The following is a 21,482-nucleotide window of genomic DNA, read 5'->3' as shown; positions in this document are numbered from 1 at the left end:
TGAGGGCATCCTGACTTCTAAATGGAAAAGCAAGTGTAAAGCAAGGGCCAGGTCCTTACACATCTCGCCTGCTTTCTGTTTTGCCCAGACCCTCTCGCCGCAGGGAATTTGCATAGGAGAATTCGGTGCCTACTTGAAAATTAACAATAGTGGCTACTTAGACAAAGGATTAGACAAAGAAAACTCACAGAACTGAGGGAAGCTAAGGGCCAGCAACCTTCCAAATGGGCCCAACATAAAGCCCATCACTAAAACACATTGTTTGGGCCTTTTTCTCTTAGCACGTTAGGACCACTAAGCCTGTCTTGAGGCCTCTTCTAACACCCTGACAAGTAGCATTGCAGCCCAGAGACTTAATAAAATGAATCATCATCACACTACTTGGGGAAAAAAATCTGAACAATTATTGCAGATCACACATTTTTATTTAACGCCTCAAACGTACAAACCCATCTATCATCAAGGTTTCCTGTACACAGAATTTTAAGTCACAAAGTGTTTTCCTTGCCATAATATAACAATATATCTATTTATAAGAACATTAAATAACCTAGAATCTCCCTCAGGTATTCTAATATAGGAAAGGAAAAGGGAAATGAAGCATGGCAGTAAATATACTCAGATACACACAACAGTAAAGAGTGCACCGATGATCCTGTTCATGAATCAGAGATTCCACGAAGACCCTAAGCCAGAATCTCAACAGCCTAGAAAAACAGATCGCTCTGTGTGCTAATCACAGACAGGGAGGTGTTCCTTTGTTCAAAAGTGATTTTCAAGGTCAGCCAGCCCAACTGCTCCCTCACACTTGCAGAAAGGTTATATAATTTGAGTGCTAATTAAATACCTGTGAATGAGATCATTTTATATGAAGCTGCTGGTTTCTCTCAGACAATTCCACTAAAATTTGTTATCAAAGAGCCATTTCATTCCCATTTTAAAACACTAACTAGGATGGAGACTACTACAGAAAAGCTCATCTAAGGCAGCACGGTGTGGCCAAAAGACTGTCAGGCTTGAATGACTTCTGCCAGATGACTGGGCCCCCACACCCCAAGAAATGAAGGGCTGGATATTCCGGGAACTGGAACTTTGGTTAAGTTGCTGGCATAGCTGAGCTATGGCGTCATCCATGGCGCTTCCATGTCTTTAACAGCTTTGAATGGTGGTTCCACACTCCAGGAAGCCGATGCAGGAACGGGAAGCATCTAGTCCCAGGAGAGACTCAGAGCCAGATTCCCAGGGCTCACCCCCACAACCATCCCTGCAGTGGACCACCAACGTCTAGGGGAAGGATATTCTGTTTTGTCACACAACTTCCCATGTACATCTGCAGAGATGTGCAGGCAAGTCAATGGCAGTACTAGATTCACAACACTTAGCCAATCCAACTTCTGCACAATACAGCTGAAAGGATGGGAGAAGCGCCCTAAATGTCTGCTGCTTACTTCCCATGTAGGGCAGACCCTAAATAGCCTAGAAAAACATGTCTACTTTTTCTTTCAAATCTCCTACAATCCCTCGATGGAGTCTATGTTCTCAGAGCCCTTCTGGCTTCCTAAAGCCTAACTTAAGTTCTTGCAAATATAACTGAAATGCAATCTTAGGCAATGTGTCCTTCCAAGTTCTCTCTTCAGAGAGGAAGTACCTGGTGGTACTACTGAATATTGAAGCAGGACTGGCGGTGAGAGATGGCTGGGCCCGGGTATGGGTAGAGAGAATTCATTATACTCTTCTCTCTACTTCTGCATATGTTCAAAATTCTCTACAATGAAGTTTTGACTTTTAAGTACCATCTTCGAAACTAAGTCAGAAACTGGTTACAACAGTGACCTTGACAAGGTTCTACAGCACACAAAGGCAAGATCATCTAGCGTTTCCTATTTGATAACGCTTCAACTGTTGTCTTTATGTCATACAGAAAAACAAGCCCAAAGACAATTCAATATCTAATTAGGTGCTTCTAGATACTCAGGTATCCAGCCCAAGATAAAAGACCTCCAAATAGTTAAGAGGGTTATGGGACAGGGGTGTCACCTACTGAAATGGCTGCGCAGTCACCCTACTGTGAAGCTCACCAGGCAGAAAGACCCACCAACACATTCATTCATTCAACAAACATTTACTAAGCATCTTATAAGACAGGTGCTGCTATAGGTTCTGAGAATAAAGAAGTGAAAAAAACAAAGTCCCTGCACACACGGCAGGCAATAAGCAACTAAGTAAATATATGATACATCAGATGGCAAGAAGCAATATGGAAAAATAAAACAAAGGACTGGGAAGATTTTTTTTTTTTTTTTGATAAGGAGTCTCGCTCTGTCGCCCAGGCTGGAGTGCAGTGGCGTGATCTTGGCTCACTGCAAGCTCTGCCTCCCAGGTTCATGCCACTCTCCTGCCTCAGCCTCCCAAGTACCTGGGACTACAGGCACCCGCCACCACGCCCAGCTAATTTTTTGTATTTTTAGTAGAGATGGGGTTTCACTGTGTTAGCCAGGATGGTCTCGATCTCCTGACCTCGGGATCCGCCCGCCTTGGCCTCCCAAAGTGCTGGGATTACAGGCGTGAGCCACCGCGCCTGGCCTGGACTGGGGAGATTGTTATTTTATATGGAAATGACCAGGGAACATGTTTCTGATATTACAACTAACTCATGCAAGAAATGACAGTGATTTGGTCCCAGGAGAGTTATAAAAATAGCCAATATACATGTTGTATACAATGTTCCAGGCAGTATTCTAAACTCTTCCAATTCCATAACAACTCTTTGAGGTAGGTAGTATCATTAGCCCCATTTTATGTTATTTTTTATTTGTATTTTTTAGAGACACAGTCTTGCTCTGTCACCCAGGCTGGAATCAGTGGTATGATCTTAGCTCACTGCAGCTTTGAACTCCTGGGCTCAAGCGATCCTCCCACCTCAGCCTCCCGAGTAGCTGCGACTACAGGTGTGCACCACCATGCCCAGATAATTTTTTAATTTTTTGTAGAGACAGGGTCTTACTATATTGCCCAGGCTGGTCTCCATCTCTTGGCCTCAAGTGATCCTCCCACCTTGGCCTCCCAAAGTGCTGAGACGACAGGCATGGACCACCACCCTTGGCTAATTTTTTAAAATTTATTGCAGAGATGGAGTCTCACTATGTTGCCCGGGCTTGTCTTGAACTCCTGGCCTCAAATGATTCTCCCCACCTTGGCCTCCCAAAGTGCTGGGAAACAGTCATGAGCCATCATGCCTGATAAGCCCCATTTTAAAATGAAGAAACGGAGCATGAAGAGGCAAAGTAACTTCTCCAAGGTCAGGCAATACATGGTGAGGCTCAGAGTGCAAGCTCTTCCCGCTCCATGACAGAGCAGGGGACGAAAACAGGCGGAGCCAGGACTTGCTGGCAGATGCGAGGTGAAGCTGGAGGGAAAAGGGGGCATGGAGCACACCTCCAATCCACTGGTTAACTCCCTGCTCTCAAACAGGAACAGACTTTCAATTCTCATCTGACATTTGAAAAACCTCTTAGGTAAAAGACAGTGCCCAACCCAAACAGATACAAAGGAACCTGAGGGAAACAGACAATGCAGGGGCTAAAAAATAATAAAAAACAACAACTATATTCTTAGAAATAACAAGAGACAGTATACTCATGAGAAGAAAGAGGTTACTTAAAAAGTGGGGAGAGGAGGCCTCCTGGAAATCAAATGAAATTGAAGAAAATACTTGCACATAGCAGTAGAACACAGACAAAAAGATCAACAGAAGTAAAAGCTCATTCCAAAACATCCAACAATCTGCTGATAGAAGTTTTAGATGGAAAGAAGAAAGAGAAGGAAGAGAAGATAATTCTTCCCAAAAAGTGTGTGCATATGTACACATACATGTGTATGTCTGTGTGTGTGTGTGTATATATATATGAAAATTGTCCAGAACTAAAGCACACAACTTTCAAGGTTCAAAGGGCCCATTGTGCATCCATGTTGATGAATGAAATGGATGAAGTGAGACTCATACCAAGGCACAGCTTTACAACTGTTCAGAATCTAGACACAGAGGAAGTCTTAAAAGCTTCAGACCTCTCAACAGGCTGGACAGCAGCCACAGAGACACTACTGCAAGACTGGCATAAGACACAAGGGTTCCAGGACACAACAGCCAAACACACGGAGAGGAGATTTAAGCTCCTGACAAGGCACCTGGGACGGATTAATGATGTGTTCATAAAAAACTAACAAAAGTAAAAGAACTGTAATCATCACAAACACTATAGGGTCAGTTGTAAATAATGTTTGTAGCCATAAAAATATAAATAATGAATGGTGATTTAATCGAAAAGTTTAAGTGACTGTGTTGAGAAGAAGGGTGAATGCACATATGTGTGTGTGAATATATAAATCCTTGTCATGCATAGTAGAAACTCAGTATCTGATTAAACCAACAAACACTGCTACAAGCACATTAGCCCACGATGTGGCTAAAAGAGCTGCAGGGCGTTGCCACTAGGAGCCAGCAGCAGGGATGGGGAGGAATGGGACAGGACAGGGATTCACTATTTTTGTCATAAACCCTGAAAAACTATTTAATTTTTAAAAACTATTTACATGCATCATTTGCAACTATAATTTACAAAACAGATCAAGGGGGAAGGAAAAAATAAAAGAGAACCAAGGAGATAAGGAACAACATTTAAGGGAGGGGACAAAGAAACAGCTGATAGGAAATAGTAAAGAGGATGTTTCGGGGGCAACAGGCAGGCACATTACCATGGAAGGCAGAGGAGAAAAGCACGCTGAAAAGTGTTATGGAGGCCAGGCACAGTGGCTCAGCCTGTAAGCCCAGTACTTTGGGAGGGGACACCCCAGCCTAGGGAACAGAGTGAGATCCAGTTATACACACACACACCATGTAGAGATATTCACTGAACTATTATTTATTATATAAGCTGAGAGCAAGGGTCCAAGAGCAGGAGGCAAAGAGAACGTAAGTGAGGGATGCTGCAGCTGCCAGGAAAGGGTGGGATGAGAGGAATGGGTCACAAAGCTTGTTTTAAAGAGCTGAGAGAAAAGAGGAGGAGAAAAATGACATTTGTTGACTGTTCCACACGCTTTTTAAAATACCTGTCCATGACTCTTGAAAAGATATATAAAATATCCGCCAATGAGCATTATTCTTGGGATCTACAGCAGTCGGCGGATTCCTAAAACCGTCCAGGGTTGTTGGAGGAGGATGAGAACTAGGAAACGGCCTATGGGGTACTATGCTGATTGCCTGGGTGACAAAATTATCTATACACCAAACCCCCACGACATGCAATTTACCCACGTGACAAACCTGCACGTGTACCCCCCGAAACTAAAACAAAAGTTGGAAAGAAAAAAAAAGGAGTCCAGACCTCCATAAAAGCATATAAATCAATGGTGGTGTTTAAAGTATCTTCCATGTTTACAAATGAATGCTTACAAGTTTATGATTACACTTCTTAAAAGTCAGAAACATTTTTATCGCCTTTAATTAAATGGTATAATGTCATCTCATAGGTAGAAACTAAATAGTTGTTCTTACAATTTTTTTTTTACCCCGAGACGGGGTCTCGACAGTCTGGCTCTGTCGCCCAGGCTGGAGTGGAGAGGTGCGATCACAGCCTAGACCTCCCAGGCTCAAGCGATCCTCCCACCTCAGCCTCTTGAGTTGCTGTAACCACAGGTGCACACCACCACACCCAGCTAATTTTTTAAAAAATTTTTTGTAGTGTCGAGGTCTTGCCATGTTCCCCAGGCTGGTCTTGAACTCCTGGCCTCAAGCGATCCAGCCGCCTCAGCCTCCCAAAGTGCTGGGATTACAGCCCTGAGCCACCATGCCCAGCACAAATTTAAAAACAATATGAATATGATTTTTTTCAGCCTAATTATGGAAGCTAGCACTTTGGTTTCCTAATTTTCTTTTTTTTTTTTGAGATGGAATCTGGCTCTGTTGGCAGGCTGGAATGCAGTGGCACAATCTTGGCTCACTGCAACCTCCACCCTCCTGGGTTCAAGCGATACCCCTGCCTCAGCCTCCCGAGTTGCTGGGACTAAAGGTGCACACTACCACGCCTGGCTAATTTTTTTTTTTTTTTTTTTTTTTTTTTTGTATTTTAGTAGAAACAAGGTTTCACCATGTTGGCCAGGATGGTCTTGATCTCCTAACCTCGTGATCCACCTGCCTTGGCCTCCCAAAGTGCTGGGATTACAGGCGTGAGCCATCACGCCAGGCTTGGTTTCCTAATTTTCAATATGGCATTTTCTTTAGTACTTCAAGAGTCAATCTTATGATTCGTAGTTTAACATTTCACCCCAGTACTTTCAGGGAATATATAGAAATCAATATCCAGAGAAGGGGCTGGAGTTGGGTCTCCGTGTGTGTGCATGTGCATCGCACTACAGAGGTTCTTTAAAGCACAATGCGGTTCACCAGGGTGAACGGGTGGCCTGGACCTTAGGACCCTCACTTTTGAATCAGATCTGCCCCTAACTGGCGATGTGGGACTGACTTCACTGATCAACTTCTCTGGGCCTCAGTTCCTTCATCTGTAAAACTGGCATTTCAACTCTAAAATTCTACAGACAAGGATTTACAGTCCCAACATTTTCTAAGTCTACCAAGTGCCTATACGGTTAATATTGGTGATCAGATCTTTATTAAATAAAGTGAATTTTCTTTTCAATACAGAAAACTAAGTTAGATGACAGATTCCTGAATTGTACTGCTGTGGCAGGCCTTTGGGAGAGTGTTCCCAGGGGGCTATTTTGGTAAGTTGGTTATTTTTCAGTGCCTTACCAGCAATCAGTGTCCGGGTGTTGCATTTTAATAACAGTCTGAGGTAAGAGTCAAGTGGGGCTCTGCTCAGTAACTGACAGGCTGGATCTGGGGAAGCAACCGCTGCTGCCTAGATAGGGAACCCTTCTACAGGGGCAAATTGCCAGGAAAGAACGAGGACAGGATATTTTTTCCTCTTGAAAGGGGCACGAGTTTAATTTATTGAGGGTTCTGAGAAGAATCTGCAATGAGAAAAATACTTTAAACTTAAATTTAGTGGCTAATTTGAGAGGCCACCAATAGATCACAACACTTTAGTTTTGCAGTAAAAAGCTGAAACTACAAAATTTTATAATTACTAGTTGGTTAAAACAGATATTTTAAACGTGCAAAATGATTGCAAACTTCTCCTCCTTTATCTTCTAAGTCCAAGTTGTCTTGGGGATTTACTTCCTATAATTAAAGGTTGCAATTATACCATGTCAAACTCAAGTCCCTTCTTCAGTCTAGCAAAAACAGGGAAAACAAAGTTTGGGGACAGACTGAGAATGTGAGCCTGAAGGGGGAAAAAAGACATAAGCCTTTTAAAATTATAGTGGTTTCACTTTTAAATAAGAGCAGCTCCTCTCTCAAAAACCACTATCATAGATGTTTGTAACTAAATTCTTTTCTCCCACCCAAGGCATACATGTTGCCAAAAAATAGTCTGTACTAGTACAAGAGCCTATGGTGTTCTTCATCAAACCCGACTGATGATTATACGATCATTATAATGTAGCAGCTTCAGAGACAGTTTACTTTTTTTAGCTCATGATAAGAAAATTTTGTACAGATCAATCATCCACAGCAAATATATCAAAATATAACAACAAACAGCTTTTAAAAAAAAGTACCTATCAAAAAATATGAAATAGGCTACAAATCCTAGGCTATACCTAAATGAGTGAGCTTAGAAAAATAAACTTTTTAGGCCGGGCACGGTGGCTCACGCTTGTAATCCCAGCACTTTGGGAGGCCGAGGCGGGCAGATCATGAGGTCAGGAGATCGAGACCACGGTGAAACCCCGTCTCTACTAAAAATACAAAAAATTAGCCGGGTGTGGTGGCGGGCGCCTGTAGTCCCAGCTACTCGGAGAGGCTGAGGCAGGAGAATGGCATGAACCCAGGAGGCGGAGCTTGCAGTGAGCCGAGATCGCACCACTGCACTCCAGCCTGGGCGACAGAGCAAGACTCCGTCTCAAAAAAAAAAAAAAGAAAAAGAAACTTTTAAAAGCAAGATGCTAACATATTATCCTAGCAAAACAAAATACCCTGCAAGTTACCGTATAGATCATGAATCAGGGGTTCTCATATTACAGCACACACATTTATCACCCGGGGAATTAAGAATGTCACAGTTTTATATCTGCTCTCAAAATTTCCCTACAAGTCACCTGCCACCCCGACTCTAGCTGCAGTGAGCTGAGGCCTGGTGGTCCAGGACTGGCACCAAGATTCTCAGCTCACGTTACCAGCATTTGATTGTCGGACTACCTGCTGTTTTTCCTGATATTTATACAGGATATTCATAAAATGTAAAGAAGCTATTATTTATGCAGACATCTAGAGAAAGAGTGAAGTTTTTTAAAAAATAAAAAAATACTTATTTCAAGCTTTAGCTGTGTTCTGCCCTGGAGTGCTTGAATTCCTCTGTGGTGATGGCATATGTATTCACAGGAAGATATTTACACGTGGTGCTCAGGATGAGTGAGCTCTTCAGATTTCAGGTGTTGGCATTCATTTTAAAATCTCAAGTTTTTAATTAAATGGAATGTTTTCCTCCTTTCCTTGATTCTCACTAGTTACACAAGTCAACAGATTTCCAGTAAATAACTGATACTATTTTGTATGTAGTAGAAGATAAAATATGTGTGTTGTGGCAGTGAGGGGATGAGGGGAGAAATAACCAGAAAACTATTATAAATGCAAAGTTCCAGCCCAGCCTTCAGCATTTTGATTCAGTTGCTTAGTTTGGGACCCAGAAATCTGCATTTCTTTTTTTTTTTTGAGATGGATTCTCACTCTGTCGCCCAGGCGGGAGTGCAGTGGCACTATCTTGGCGCACTGCAACCTCCGCCTCCCAGGTTCAAGCGATTATCTTGCCTCAGCCTCCTGAATAGCTGGGACTACAGGCGCCCGCCACCACACCTGGCTAATTTTTTGTATTTTTAGTAGCGATGGGGTTTCACCATGTTAGCCAGGACAGTCTCGATCTCCTGACCTTGTGATCTGCCCGCCTCGGCCTCCCAAAGTGCTGGGATTACAGGCGTGAGCCACTGTGCCCGGCCGAAATCTGCATTTCTACAAATACCTAGGTGATCTTCATGCAAGCCATCCTGTTTTATAAAAACACCCTTACTTCTTCCTGAAGCATTTTCAGCTGCACTGATCTGTCACTGAGATTTACATCAATACAACAAAGGCCAAGGCAGAGGGAAGGGTAAAGGTGAAACAAGATGAACCATGAATGAAAATACTGTGGATGCTGGGTGACAGGAACACAAAGGTCCACTATACCACTTCACTCTACTTCTCTGTATGTTTGAAATTTTCCATAATAAAAAGAAAAAAAAAAAGCAAAGGAAAGCAAAGCTCAGTAAACAGATCAAAGTAAGTCTACAGCCCCATGCTCTTCAAGAGACTTGCCAGTAGAAATTTCATCTGAACTTTTACCAGTTCAAGGAGTTGCCTATAATCCCTTTCAGCAATTCCAACTCTGAAAGACCCCCCAAAATAATCCTCTCTAACTAAATTCTTAAGCCAAAGAGGTTTCGTTCATATTCTCAGAGATTAAGCTGCTCTTGGAGGAGGTAAATCGAATCTATTTTTCATATATCTATTACTCTAAAAAGAAAAATAAGATTCTGCCAATATTAGTATAATGCAGTTAGTACCACAAACATGGTATTTAGAATGTTTATGGTGGTATTTAATAGTTTAAGTGACAGGGAGAAAACATGGACAGAGTCCTTCCAGCTCATCTGTCTCTAAGAGGTCCCAAAGTTGCTCTCTCCTCCCCTCCCCACAACCCCAAAGATTAGGTACAGGAAGCAGGGGATCAAAAATCTATTAAAAATGCCCAGAAGCAATGAGCAAACCCAGCACCCAGATCTTGTTCTGTTTTTTTTTTTTTTTTCTTTTGACACAGTCTCACTCTGTCACCCAGGCTGGAGTGCAGTGGTCCGATCTCGGCTCATTGCAACTTCCATCTCCGGGATTCAAGTGATTCTCCTGCCTCAACCTCCCGAGTAGCTGGGATTACAGGCGTGCACCACCACACCTGGCTAATTTTTGTATTGTTAGTAGAGACGAGGTTTCACCATGTTGGTCAGGCTAGTCTCGAACTCCTGACCTCAAGTGATGCGCCCACCTCGGCCTCCCAAAGTGCTGGGATTACAGGCATGAGCCACTGCGCCTGGCCCAAATCTTGGTTTCTCATATCACTCTCCAATCAGGGGAACCAGAGCTCCTTGAAGAAAAGGCTGATTCTAGGACTGGGGCAGGGAATATACAAGATGAACCTGTAGCTTCTTCAAATGCCAGAAAATAAGGAAATACTTAAAAAAAAAAAAATGAGGATATGTCAGTGGGGCACCCAGGAGCTAACTGAAAGAGCTCCCGATGGCCGAAGCTGGAACAACGTAAGAACAAATAAACAACACTGCGGAATCAACTCGAAGTATAAAATAAATATCCATGCATTCACACTGACATAAGTAAATGCTTGAATAAAGAAATAAACAGAGGATCACTTGGGCCCAGGAGTTCAAGGCTGCAGTGAGTCATGACTGTGCTACTGCACTCCAGTTTGGACTACAGAGCAAGACCTGTCAAGGAAAGGGAAGGGGAAGAGGAAGAAAAAAAGAAAAAAAGAGAATAGGCAAGTCTTCTAAACAGAACTCCAAAGAATGTCTACAGACACTTCCTTGCAAAGAGGTAGAGCATAGCTTGCCACTCATTAAGTGTTGACCCTGCACTCATACACCATGGGGAGGGGAGGACAGAGTAACTTTACAGGGTGAAAGTCGACAAACACTACTCAGCCAGGTGATCATGTTGTGTGCACATGCCCTTGATGTGATATGATGAGAATGGCACTTTAACTCTGTGGTCTTCCTCCCAAAAACCCACACCCCCAGTCTAACCGTGACAAAAACATCAGACAAATCCCAGTTGAGGGACATTCTACAAAATATCTGACCAGTACTCCTCAAAGGTGTCCAGGTCACTCTAAACAAGGAATGGACTGGGGGAGCCCAAGGGGCATAACTACTAAATGTAATGTGGTTTCCTGGAAGAGAAAAGAAGACACTAGAGAAATGCTAAAGAAACTGAATAAGCTGTGGACTTATTTAATAGCAATATATTAATACTGGTTCCTTAGTTGTGACAAATGTACTACATTAATGTAGGATGTTAACAACAGGGACTGGGGAAAAGATACACAGGAACACTCTACTATCTCTGCAATGTTTCTGTAAATCTAAAATTGTTCTAAAAGAAAAAGGTTTTAATAAAAAAAAAAACTATAAATGGCCTCATTCCAGGTGAAGGTCTGTGGCTGCATGGAAAGTCAAGTCCACAAGAGAATGAGAGGCTCCAGCTGATACCCTCTCCTTCACACACACACAAACACACGCACACAAACACACACGTGCACAAACACACACGCACATGCACACACACACACACTGGGGTACTGGTTTGGAGAACTTAGTTCTCTAGTATCATATTCATCATCCTCAGTTACAAATGCTGACAGAGCATCTACAACCTGTGACATACCATCCAAACATCAATCCCAAAAATGTGCTATCCCAAGGACATAAGACACGGTTCTTGCAAACTAGGTAAAGAGACAGGACTTAAACAATGATGTAGGCCGGACACTGTGGCTGACACCTATAATCCCAACACCGTGGGAGGCCGAGGCCAGAGGACTGCTTGAGGCCAGGAGTTTGAGACCAGCCTAGGCAACATGGCAACTTTACTTTTGTAGACCATCTCCACAAAAAGTAAAAATTGGCCAAGCATGGTTGCATGTGCCTATAGTCCCAGCTACTCAGGAGCTGAGGTGGGAGGACTGCTTGAGCCTAGGAGTTCAGGGATGCAGTAAGCCATAACAGTTCCTCTGCACTCCAGCCTGGGCAACAGAGCAAGACTTTGTCTCTTAAACAAACAAACAAAAAACCAATGATATGAAGATATAAAGTAGTATTTGGTATTTGTTAAGTGCAAGTAGTAGACTGGTATGATGAAACCAAACCTTTCTTTTTCTGCTTTTTTTGAGATGGAGTCTTGCTCTGTCACCACCAGGCCTGGGCACAGTGGTGCGATCTCAGCTAACTGCAACCTCCGCCTCCCAGGTTCAACCTTAGCCTCCTGAGTAGCTGGGACTACAAGTGCCCGCCACCACGCCCAGCTAACTTTTTAGTAGAGATGGGGTTTCGCCATGTTGGCCAGGATAGTCTCAATCTCTTGACCTCGTGATCTGCCCGCCTCGGCCTCCCAAAGTGCTGAGATTACAGGCGTGAGCCACTGCACCCAGCCCGAAACCAAACCTTTCTTGATTTCAGCCAGCAGTAATTTCTCTCTCCTCTCTCCCTCCCTTCCTTCCTTCCTCTTTCTTTTTTCCTTCTCTTTCTTTCTCTCTTTCTGTCTTCTTTCTTCTGTTTCTTTCTCTCTTTCTTTGAGTCTTGCTCTGTCGCCCAGGCTGGTGTGCAATGGCATGATCTTGGCTCACTGCAACCTCCGCCTCCTGGGTTCAAGCGATTCTCCTGCCTCAGCCTCCTTAGTAGCTGGGACTTTAGGAGTGTGCCACCATATCCAGCTAATTTTTGTATTTTTCGTATAGACGGGGTTTCTCCATGTTGTCCAGGCTGGTCTTGAACTCCTGACCTCATGTGATCCACCCACCTCGACCTCCCACCATGCTGGGATTACAGGCATGAGCCACTGTACCCAGGCAGTACATTTTATGTTCTTTCCATCCCATATCACTTATAAATCAAAAAATGTTAGTGTACCACACATTCTATACCTTAAAACGTCACATAAGTTAACTTTTTAAGAGGATGAAATGAGAATAAACATCAGTTCCAATGTTTTCATCTAGCACCCCATGAAACATCTTGCTCCACAGGTATACACTCTCAAGTTCACCAGGGGAAGGAATCTCTAAGGGCTGGGCCAGGATCAATAACTCAGTAGGGAAGGTGGGTCCGCAAAGAGGTTTTTAAAAAATAAAAAGATGGCAGCACTTACAAAAGCAGGAAAAGAGGCAACTGCAAACAGGGAGAATATATGGAGAGCCAGAAGATAGGAACTTGCACGGAATATTTTGCAAGCGATAGGCAGATCAAGTTAGCTCTGAAGAAAGTGCTGTGGAGGATGGAGGCAGGAACAACAACAGATGCACTGCAGCAGACATCCCGATGCAACGGTCTCCCTTCACCAGATGCAGGGAGCCAGGGGCTACTTTAGCCATAGCACATGGTCCTGCACACCTAATTTGACCTGATGGTAACTCAAGCCTTTTAAAATATTAAAACTACCCAGGTGCAGTGGCTTATGCCTGTAATCCCAGCACTTTGGGAGGCTGAGGCGGGAGGATCACTTGAGTCCAGGAGTTTGAGACCAGCCTGGGCAATATAGTGAGATCCCATCTCTATAGAAAAAAAAATGTTTTACCTCAGTCAGGCATGGTGGTGTGCACCTGTAGTCCCAGCTATTCAGGAGGCTGAGGTGGGAGGATCGTTTTAGCCCAAGAAGTTGAGACTGCAGTGAATATGACTGCACCACTGCATTCCAGCCTGAGTGACAGAACAAGACCCTGTCTCTAAAAAAAAAAAAAACAACTTTAAAAAAACACATATAATAAAATGCAAAACCTACCAAATTGTCAAAAATTAAACAGAAGGTTTACCACCACCACCCCCTCCTACCAAACGCCCAGGTGGGCAGATGAGTACAGAGTCACTCTTTTGTGGTTGGGGAAGGAAAAAAAGGCAGAGAAAATGAAAGATACTGATCAACATTGTGGCTGAGGGCATCTGAGACATCCGGCATAAATAGTGCTCACTTTTCCCACCTGAATCACAATACAATAAATGAGATTTGGAATCACTGCACTGAGCTAACTTTTGCAAAAAAAAAAAAAAAAAATTTAATAATGAGGTTACTTTTCTGATATGCCTGCTCTTTGTGACAAACAATTGTAATGGCGAGGCAGGGCTCCAAATTAGCCACTTGCTGCAATTTTAAAAGACATCAATCCAATATTTTGCTCTGCAGACACGTTAATTTTACCATACTTCCCCAGTTTTCTGCAACAGTATCTTCATACAAAGATTCAAAGAAAAGCTGATAATGGAATCTAAAAACCCTAGAGGGAGCAGTCTTTCTAGATCAGAGATGGTTGTCCAGCATCTCCTCCGAGAATATTCCTTCCCTCATTTTAGTAAATACAAAGTTTTAAAACAGTAATAAAGCACAGCTAGTCGACTATAAAAGCACATGATTTTAAATGAGAAAGGGCTGGGTGCGGTGGCTCATACCTATAATCCTACCACGTTTGGAGACTGAGGCAGGAGGATCACTTGAGGCCAGGAATTTGAGACCAGCCTGGGCAACACAGTGAGACCCCAAATGTATTAGTCCATTCTCACAGTGCTATAAAGAACCACTCAAGACTGGGTAATTTATCAAGGAAAGAGGTTTAATTGACTCACAGTTCCACATGGCTGGGGAGGCCTCATGAAACTTACAAACACGGCAAAGTGGAAGCAAATATGTCCTTCTTCACATGGCAGCAGGAGAGAGAAGTGCCAAGCAAAGGGGGAAAAGTCCCTTATAAAACCATAAGATTTTGGGAGAACTCACTCACTATCACAAGAATAGCATGGGGGTAACCACCCCCATAATTCAACTATCTTCCACCAGGTCCCTCACACGACACATGGGGATTATCGGAACTACAATTCAAGATAAGAACTGGGTGAGGAAACAGCCAAACCATATCACCATCTCTACAAAAAAATAAAGTGGGCATGGTGGCACACACCTGTAGTCACACACCTACAGGTAAGTGTGTGTAGGTGACACACACCTACTCAGGAGGCTGAGGCAGGAGGACTGCTTGAGCCCGGGAGTTTGAGGCTACAGTGAGCTATGATTGCGCCACTGCACTCCAGCCTGGGTGACAGAGCAAGACTGTTTTTCCCTGAAGTCTCTTTCTTCTGTTCTGCAGTGGGGAGCTGAGGTTGTGCTACCTCAGTTCTCATCTCTTCACCAGCAAAAACTCCACAACTATTTTGTCTTTTCTTTTTTCAAAGCCCTCTTCTCACTTCCCTCACCCTTGTAGTGGGCCTAGATTTGGCAGTTCACAAAGAATCAGGATCACGATCATAATTATAACCCCAGCTGGCCTTACGTGTCCTAATCAAGGACTGGGCACCGTACCCGCCTCACACCAGCACTGTCCCACAGAACCTTTTTCCATAATGGGAAGTTCTCTTCTGTGCTGTCCAATGCTGTAGCCACCAGCCACCTGTAGTTATCAAGCCCTTAATTGGTGGCCAGTGCCACTGAAGAACTGAAGCTTTCGTTCTAAAACATTTACATTTAAGCAGCCACAGGGAGCTAGTGGCTATTGTACTAGATGACACAGGCTTGGACCTTCACAAGACTGTAACTGTTCTCCCCGTTTTACAGATAAACCAAGTCTTGCCTGGTGCAGTGACTCATGCCTATAACCCCAGCACTTTGGGAGGCTGAAATGGGAGGATCTCTTGAGACCAGGAGTTGGAGGTTGCAGTGAGCTACGATCGCACCACTGCACTCTAGCCTGGGCAGCAGAGCAAGGTCCTGTCTCTTAAAAAAAGGAAAAATGAGAGGGAGAAAGAAAAACGTCAGTTCACATTCATCTCTCCGGTTTCTAAGAGAAAGCATCAGCTCTGGGCTTGTTCCACTACAACCTGGGTTAATCAGGGATGCCTCATGACAATACACAATTGTGTTTAAGATCAAGAAAAACTTTTAAGTGCTCATGATTCCTTTAAATAAATTAAAACCAGCAACTGTTCACATGCAAGAGCTTTAGTCATCTTCCACTTTAAAAACAGGTTTATTACATAAAAGCAGACTAACCCAGATGATCCTAAAAATTTCCAGCATAGTTCTCCAACACTACGAATTTCAAGTAGTAACAATACCAGCTTAGACTTAAATAAACCAGATTTCTCTCTAAAGCATCTCTATCCACCATAAAAAAGTTATTTTGAACAACAAAGATTTCTTAAATCCAGTAAATTCTAGACATGCCATGTTAAGCAGCTACCACTTTGAGCTCCTGCTTTGAAGCCATACCACCTACCATTAGTCAATTTGATGATAACCAAATTTACAAAGAAATCTGAAACAATGAAGCAATCTAGTGTGAGAGGGTATACCACTGTGCCCCCCACAATCCTTTGGGTAAATATTGTCATCACCACCCTTTTTAATGATGGAGTTCTAAACCCAGAGGTCGAGTAACTGACCCAGGGTCCTTAAGCTATTCCAGTGGCAGCCAAGGCTTCACACTCAGATCTCACTACAAAGCCCAAGCTCTTCCTACAACACTGTGTTCCAGCTAGGATTGGTTCATGAATTTTACTCTCAATTAAATGAAAAAGTTGGATTATTTCTATATGTCCATTTACAAGAACATTTTTGAGGACTCATTTGTTTACTGTTTCAGAACCCTGGACGTCCCTTATTTACATGACAGTGTCTTTTTAAAATTATATCTACAGCTGTTATCTAAGTGACACAATACACAGGGGCCAGAGAGGGCCCAAGGACTCTAAATTTTTAAGAGAATTTGCAGGAACACTCAGCACACTGATTATCAGCAAAACTGTAAGGATTTGATGACTTCAGTGCTAATCAGCTACAAAACTGCTGGACAGACTTCCTATTACTGTTCAAATGAGCATATTTAGTTAACCCCAAAATATCACCAAGTAAAAGTAATTACAGCAATCCCAACCAAAATCAAATTTCAAGACTTACAGCTATAAATCCTAAAATAATTTGCATAGAAAGCCTGCTGAAAATAATTTTCTCAGAGGCTGTTAAACACAGTAATTCATACTTTAGAAAATATTTCCTTTACTTTAGAAATCTTTTTCAAAATACAAGTCTGTTTGTTTAATCTAAAACGAGAGGCTCGGTTTCACAAGCTGCCGTTTAATCAGTAGCTGAGTCCCACTGGCTTCACAGGCTTCCGTGAGGTCCTTTATCTGGAGCTGCTAAAAGCTTCCTCTGTACTCTGTGACCTAATATGCTGCAGAACAATAGAACTGGGTTTCCTTGTCTCACCACTATCCTAATATTAACAAGAAAGTGTGAGCTTACAGAAATTCGTTCACATATACAAGATCTTTCTTTATTTCTAGTCCCCATTTATGATGTGAATCCTGAGAATCTTGGAAAAGGCGCATCCATGTTTTCTAAGAGCAGAATGATCTGATAACTATCATCTGGGGAAAAGAACTGAACTGTAATCTTAGTTTGGCAATTTAACTGGGTGTGAAAACAGTGAACTTTCTCCCTTTACATAAAAGCTTCCTAGAGAGGACCAGCAAGTCTTAGTCTACATAACAACAAGGGCCCTTACAGAAACACAGATTCTCAGGAAAAGAGGCTCCTAGACGGGGTGGGGGTGGGGGGCATAAGGGCATCCCAGCTCAACGAAGAGGCCCAAAATAAAGTTCAACCAAGAAATGCCTTCTTGCCTGATGGGCAAGTGCAATCTATATATTTACATAGCGTTATTATGACTGAAAAAATATCTTTCTCAGCTTCTGAGCCCAGCAATGAATCTAGATGATGAAGACATCATAGATAAACGATCTTCAGTTTAAAAGCTGAATTTCAGTTAACTGCATGCTTTCTCTAAGGCACCATTAAACTGGATAGGCTGATCAGGCTTCAAGCAGAAAGAAGAACAAGGAGGCGAAAGACTCTATGAAATGGGTCTATCCTTATTTGAAAGTGTCTAGCTCTATCATCACAAGGAGTGCAGGTTCCTGGATCACCAGAAGCTTTAGCTATGTTTTTGGCGTGTAACTGCTCTTTTATCTACCATACATGGTCAAGCAGGATTCCTCTTTTTTAACCAGCAAGCTCACTAGTCAGGATTAGCTCAAAGGTTTTTTTTTTAAATCTTGGTCTAATATATCTTGGTCAAGAACCCACCTCAGTTAACGAGGATCAATAAACTCTTTTGGAGGGAGAGACAAGCCCCTCAATCTACATCTGATTGTGCATCTTTCTTTCTTTCTTTTTTTGAGACGGAGTCTCACTCTGTTGCCCAGGCTATGATGCAGTGGCACAATCTCGGCTCACTGTAAGCTCCGCTCCCTGGGTACAAGCAATTTTCCTGCCTCAGCCTCCCAAATAGTTGGGATTACAGGCTCCCACCACCAAGCACGGCTAATTTTTGTATTTTTAGTAGAGAGGGAGTTTCACCATGTTGGTCAGGCTGGTCTCAAACTCCTGACCTCAAGCAATCCACCCACCTGGGCCTCCCAAAGTGCTGAGATTATAGGCATGATCCACTGCTCCCGGCCTGACCATCTTTTCCAGACTTTAACCCTAGGTACCCATTATTCATATGCAACACATCAAAGCATATACACCTATCCTACAAAGATCAGAATATGAAAGGAAAATTTGTAGCAAAAGCTGCTACAAATTACCAAATATTTCCTATGCTTTATGTATGTCAAGATTTGATATCTCTATTTACAGATTAACTTTTCTGATTGCTTTGTTCTACAACACCCCAACAAAACTGTTTCTTATAATTCATGACACCATAAAATTGTAAAAGAATGGAATAAAAACCCTGTAAGAAGTGTACAGGTGGCCAGGAGCGGTGGCTCACGCCTGTAATCCCAGCACTTTGGGAGGCCGAGACGGGTGAATCACGAGGTCAGGAGTTCAAGACCAGCCTGGCCAAGATGATGAAACCTGTCTCTACTAAAAATACAAAAATTAGCCGGGCATGGTGGCAGGGGCCTGTAGTCCCAGCTACACAGGAGGCTGAGGCAGAGAATTGCTTGAACCCGGGAGGTGGGGGTTGCAGTCAGCCGATATCGCGCCGACGATGCACTCCAGCCTGGGTGACAGAGCAAGACTCTGTCTCAAAAAAAAAAAAAAAAAAAAAAGTGTACAGGCAGACATAGGTTCCTATAAAGAATCGATACTTCAAAATATATAAAAATCCAATTAAGTGTAAAGTCATCTGGAAACTTCTTGAATCCCCAACATATAAATACTCTTTACCTACTACCCTACATTAGTGCCAACTTTCAATATCAGTATCTTTAAATATCAACATCACCATCCTTCCACACAATCTTTCATTATTTCCCAGGTACTTTCTGTGACTCTTACCGGGGTTGCCTATACATATCTGATAACATTTACTCTTCTTATCTATCAGATCAGAAAACAGAATTCACCTCACAAGTATTTGATCTAAGGCAGTAACAGAAATTTAGTGCTACATTATACGGTACAATGAGGACATTTAACGTTCAACTAAAGGGCACTCAATGACAAACCCTGATGTAGCTCTGGAAGCAATTACATGTAGCTTTCATCGTAGATTTGTTTGAAAAATATGTCTTTACTGGAGACAGTACATCCACATTCTGTACCCAATTAACATTATTCCAAAATAACTCTTGACCTCAAGAGTATTCCAAAACAGTTACAAGACTTAAAAAAAAACATCATACAACTAGGGATATCTAAGACCTGGGTTTGGGGCTCTGCCTACAATGAAGCTGTGTCACCTTGGGTAGGTCATTCGACCCAACATCCCCAGTATCTCTTACTACGTAACGAAGAAATTAATCTAAATTTTCTTTAAGGTCTCTTCTAACATTCTATAAATGTATGAAATTTCAATCTTTCCCCATTTCAAAGGTAATGGCGGCAGGCAATAATGCCAAGTTAGCCTAGATTTTTTTTCCTTTTTAGAAAAATGACCCAACTTGGAATGTTTTCTTGGGTTGAAGTTTTACTTAGGAAAATAAACCCCAAATAAAAACGATGGTGAGAAAATGGGTGGGGGGGGAAGAAAATCATACACTGACGTTAGCTAAAATAGAAACTTCCATCACCCTTAAGCCAGTTTGTCAATAGTTATTCAACGCCTGCTACTCTAATCACTGGCTTCCTAAAATAGAAATATTTATAGTTGTTTCCTTCTCATCCCCGGAGATACATTCCGAATAAAAAGCACAGCGTCTAAAATCAATTTACAACTTCAGAATAAGTTGCAGGGAGCGAAACAAACTCCGCACAGCTCGCCAAGTCATTTGCATTTAAGTATGATTAGGGCTAAGAAACGGTTCTTATGAGATGCGAGAAAAAAGCACAACAGGCAGGTGACATCTGGAAAGGGAAGCTGAACTGCCAGGAAGCGATATAAGCTGAGGATCTTAAGGCAACAGGTCCAGGGCCGGTACCGCAGCCTATCCCGGGAGGGGTCGGTGGCTGCCACCTCGCCCGCCGCCCTCCCCAGCCCCAACGACGTCGCCTCGCCCCCGCCCCCCCCATCCCACGCCCCTGCGGCAGAAATCTCCCTAATCACTCGCCTCCCTTCCCGCCCCCGGCAGGCCCTCCGATCCCTCGGCGCCGAGGCCGGCCCAGCCCTGCCGCCCCGTCCCCTACACGCCGAAGACCCCGCAGCCCAGTCCCCGCCGCGGGCCCGCTCACCTGCACCTGTTTGCGGAAGTGGCGCGGCCCCAGCACTGCCGGCGATCAGGGGGACCAGCAGCAGCAGCAGCCTCCGCCGCAACGCCGGCGGCCCCGGCATCTCGCCCACGGCGCGGCTCCGGGGCCGGCTCTCGAGTCGCCTTCCGTCCGTCCGTCCGTTCGCCCGTCAGTCGGTCCTGCCTCCCTCCGCTGCCTCAGCGGCACCCGCGCCGGCTGCTCCCGAGCACACGTTGCTTCTGCCAAACCTCGGTCCGGCTCCCGGTCCGCACCTGCCGCTCCAGTCGCAGAAACACCATCCTTCCCGCCCGCCTGCGCCGCCGCCGCCGCCTCTCAACAGCAGCAACGGCAGCAGCCCTGCGGAGCGGCAGGCCCTGGCAGCCGCGCTCCCGCCGCCATGATGGGCTGCGTCATGTGACGTAGCGCGGGGGCGGGACGTCGTGATGGACAGGGCGGCCAGCCACTCGTCAGTCCGCACCAGCCCAGGAGGCCCCGCCCATCATCCTGAAGGAGTGAGCGGTGGCGGCCGGTGCGCCCCCTGCAGACGGAGGAGTGCGTGGGCAGCAGGTAACACCAACAATTATTTTAAATTGAAAAATACAGGAAAATGTAAAGAAGACCATGACAATCATCCTGATATTTTTTTCTCGGTGTTTTATAACATGCAAAAATAGGCCTGTCTTGTCTTCTGCCTTTTTTTTTTTTACTTGTCAGAGCTGTTTTAGGCTCTTCTCCTTAAGTTGACCTACACATCCTCTCAGCCATCAAACAGCTTTGGGCTTTTCACTTGAATTGATCAAGAAGAGAATGCCTCTCTCGGCATCACCCACTGACTCACCTCCTGAGCTCAAGCTGTTGCCTCTTGTCCATCTGGCAGACACTCTTC

General features: G+C 43.8%; 1 protein-coding gene across 3 annotated transcripts in view; it reads right to left on the bottom strand.

The window, feature by feature from the left end:
- Positions 1 to 21,022, bottom strand: part of LMTK2 (lemur tyrosine kinase 2) — a 100,633-nt gene extending 79,611 nt beyond the window's left edge. For 2 of the 3 annotated variants that reach the window (XM_055292290.2, XM_063646116.1), the window contains exon 1: positions 20,600 to 21,022. In XM_055292290.2, coding sequence (XP_055148265.1) covers positions 20,600 to 20,699 — 100 coding nt within the window. In that variant the 5' untranslated portion in view covers positions 20,700 to 21,022. The remainder of the gene's footprint in view (positions 1 to 20,599) is intronic. The other variant, XM_055292291.2, reaches the window with a different exon arrangement.
- Positions 21,023 to 21,482: the final 460 nt, after the last annotated feature.

The sequence above is a fragment of the Symphalangus syndactylus genome, chromosome 9 (assembly GCF_028878055.3).
Source record: "Symphalangus syndactylus isolate Jambi chromosome 9, NHGRI_mSymSyn1-v2.1_pri, whole genome shotgun sequence".
Taxonomy (NCBI): domain Eukaryota; kingdom Metazoa; phylum Chordata; class Mammalia; order Primates; family Hylobatidae; genus Symphalangus; species Symphalangus syndactylus.
The sequence above is the reverse complement of the archived record's forward strand: the minus strand, read 5'-3'. Positions and strand labels throughout refer to the sequence as shown.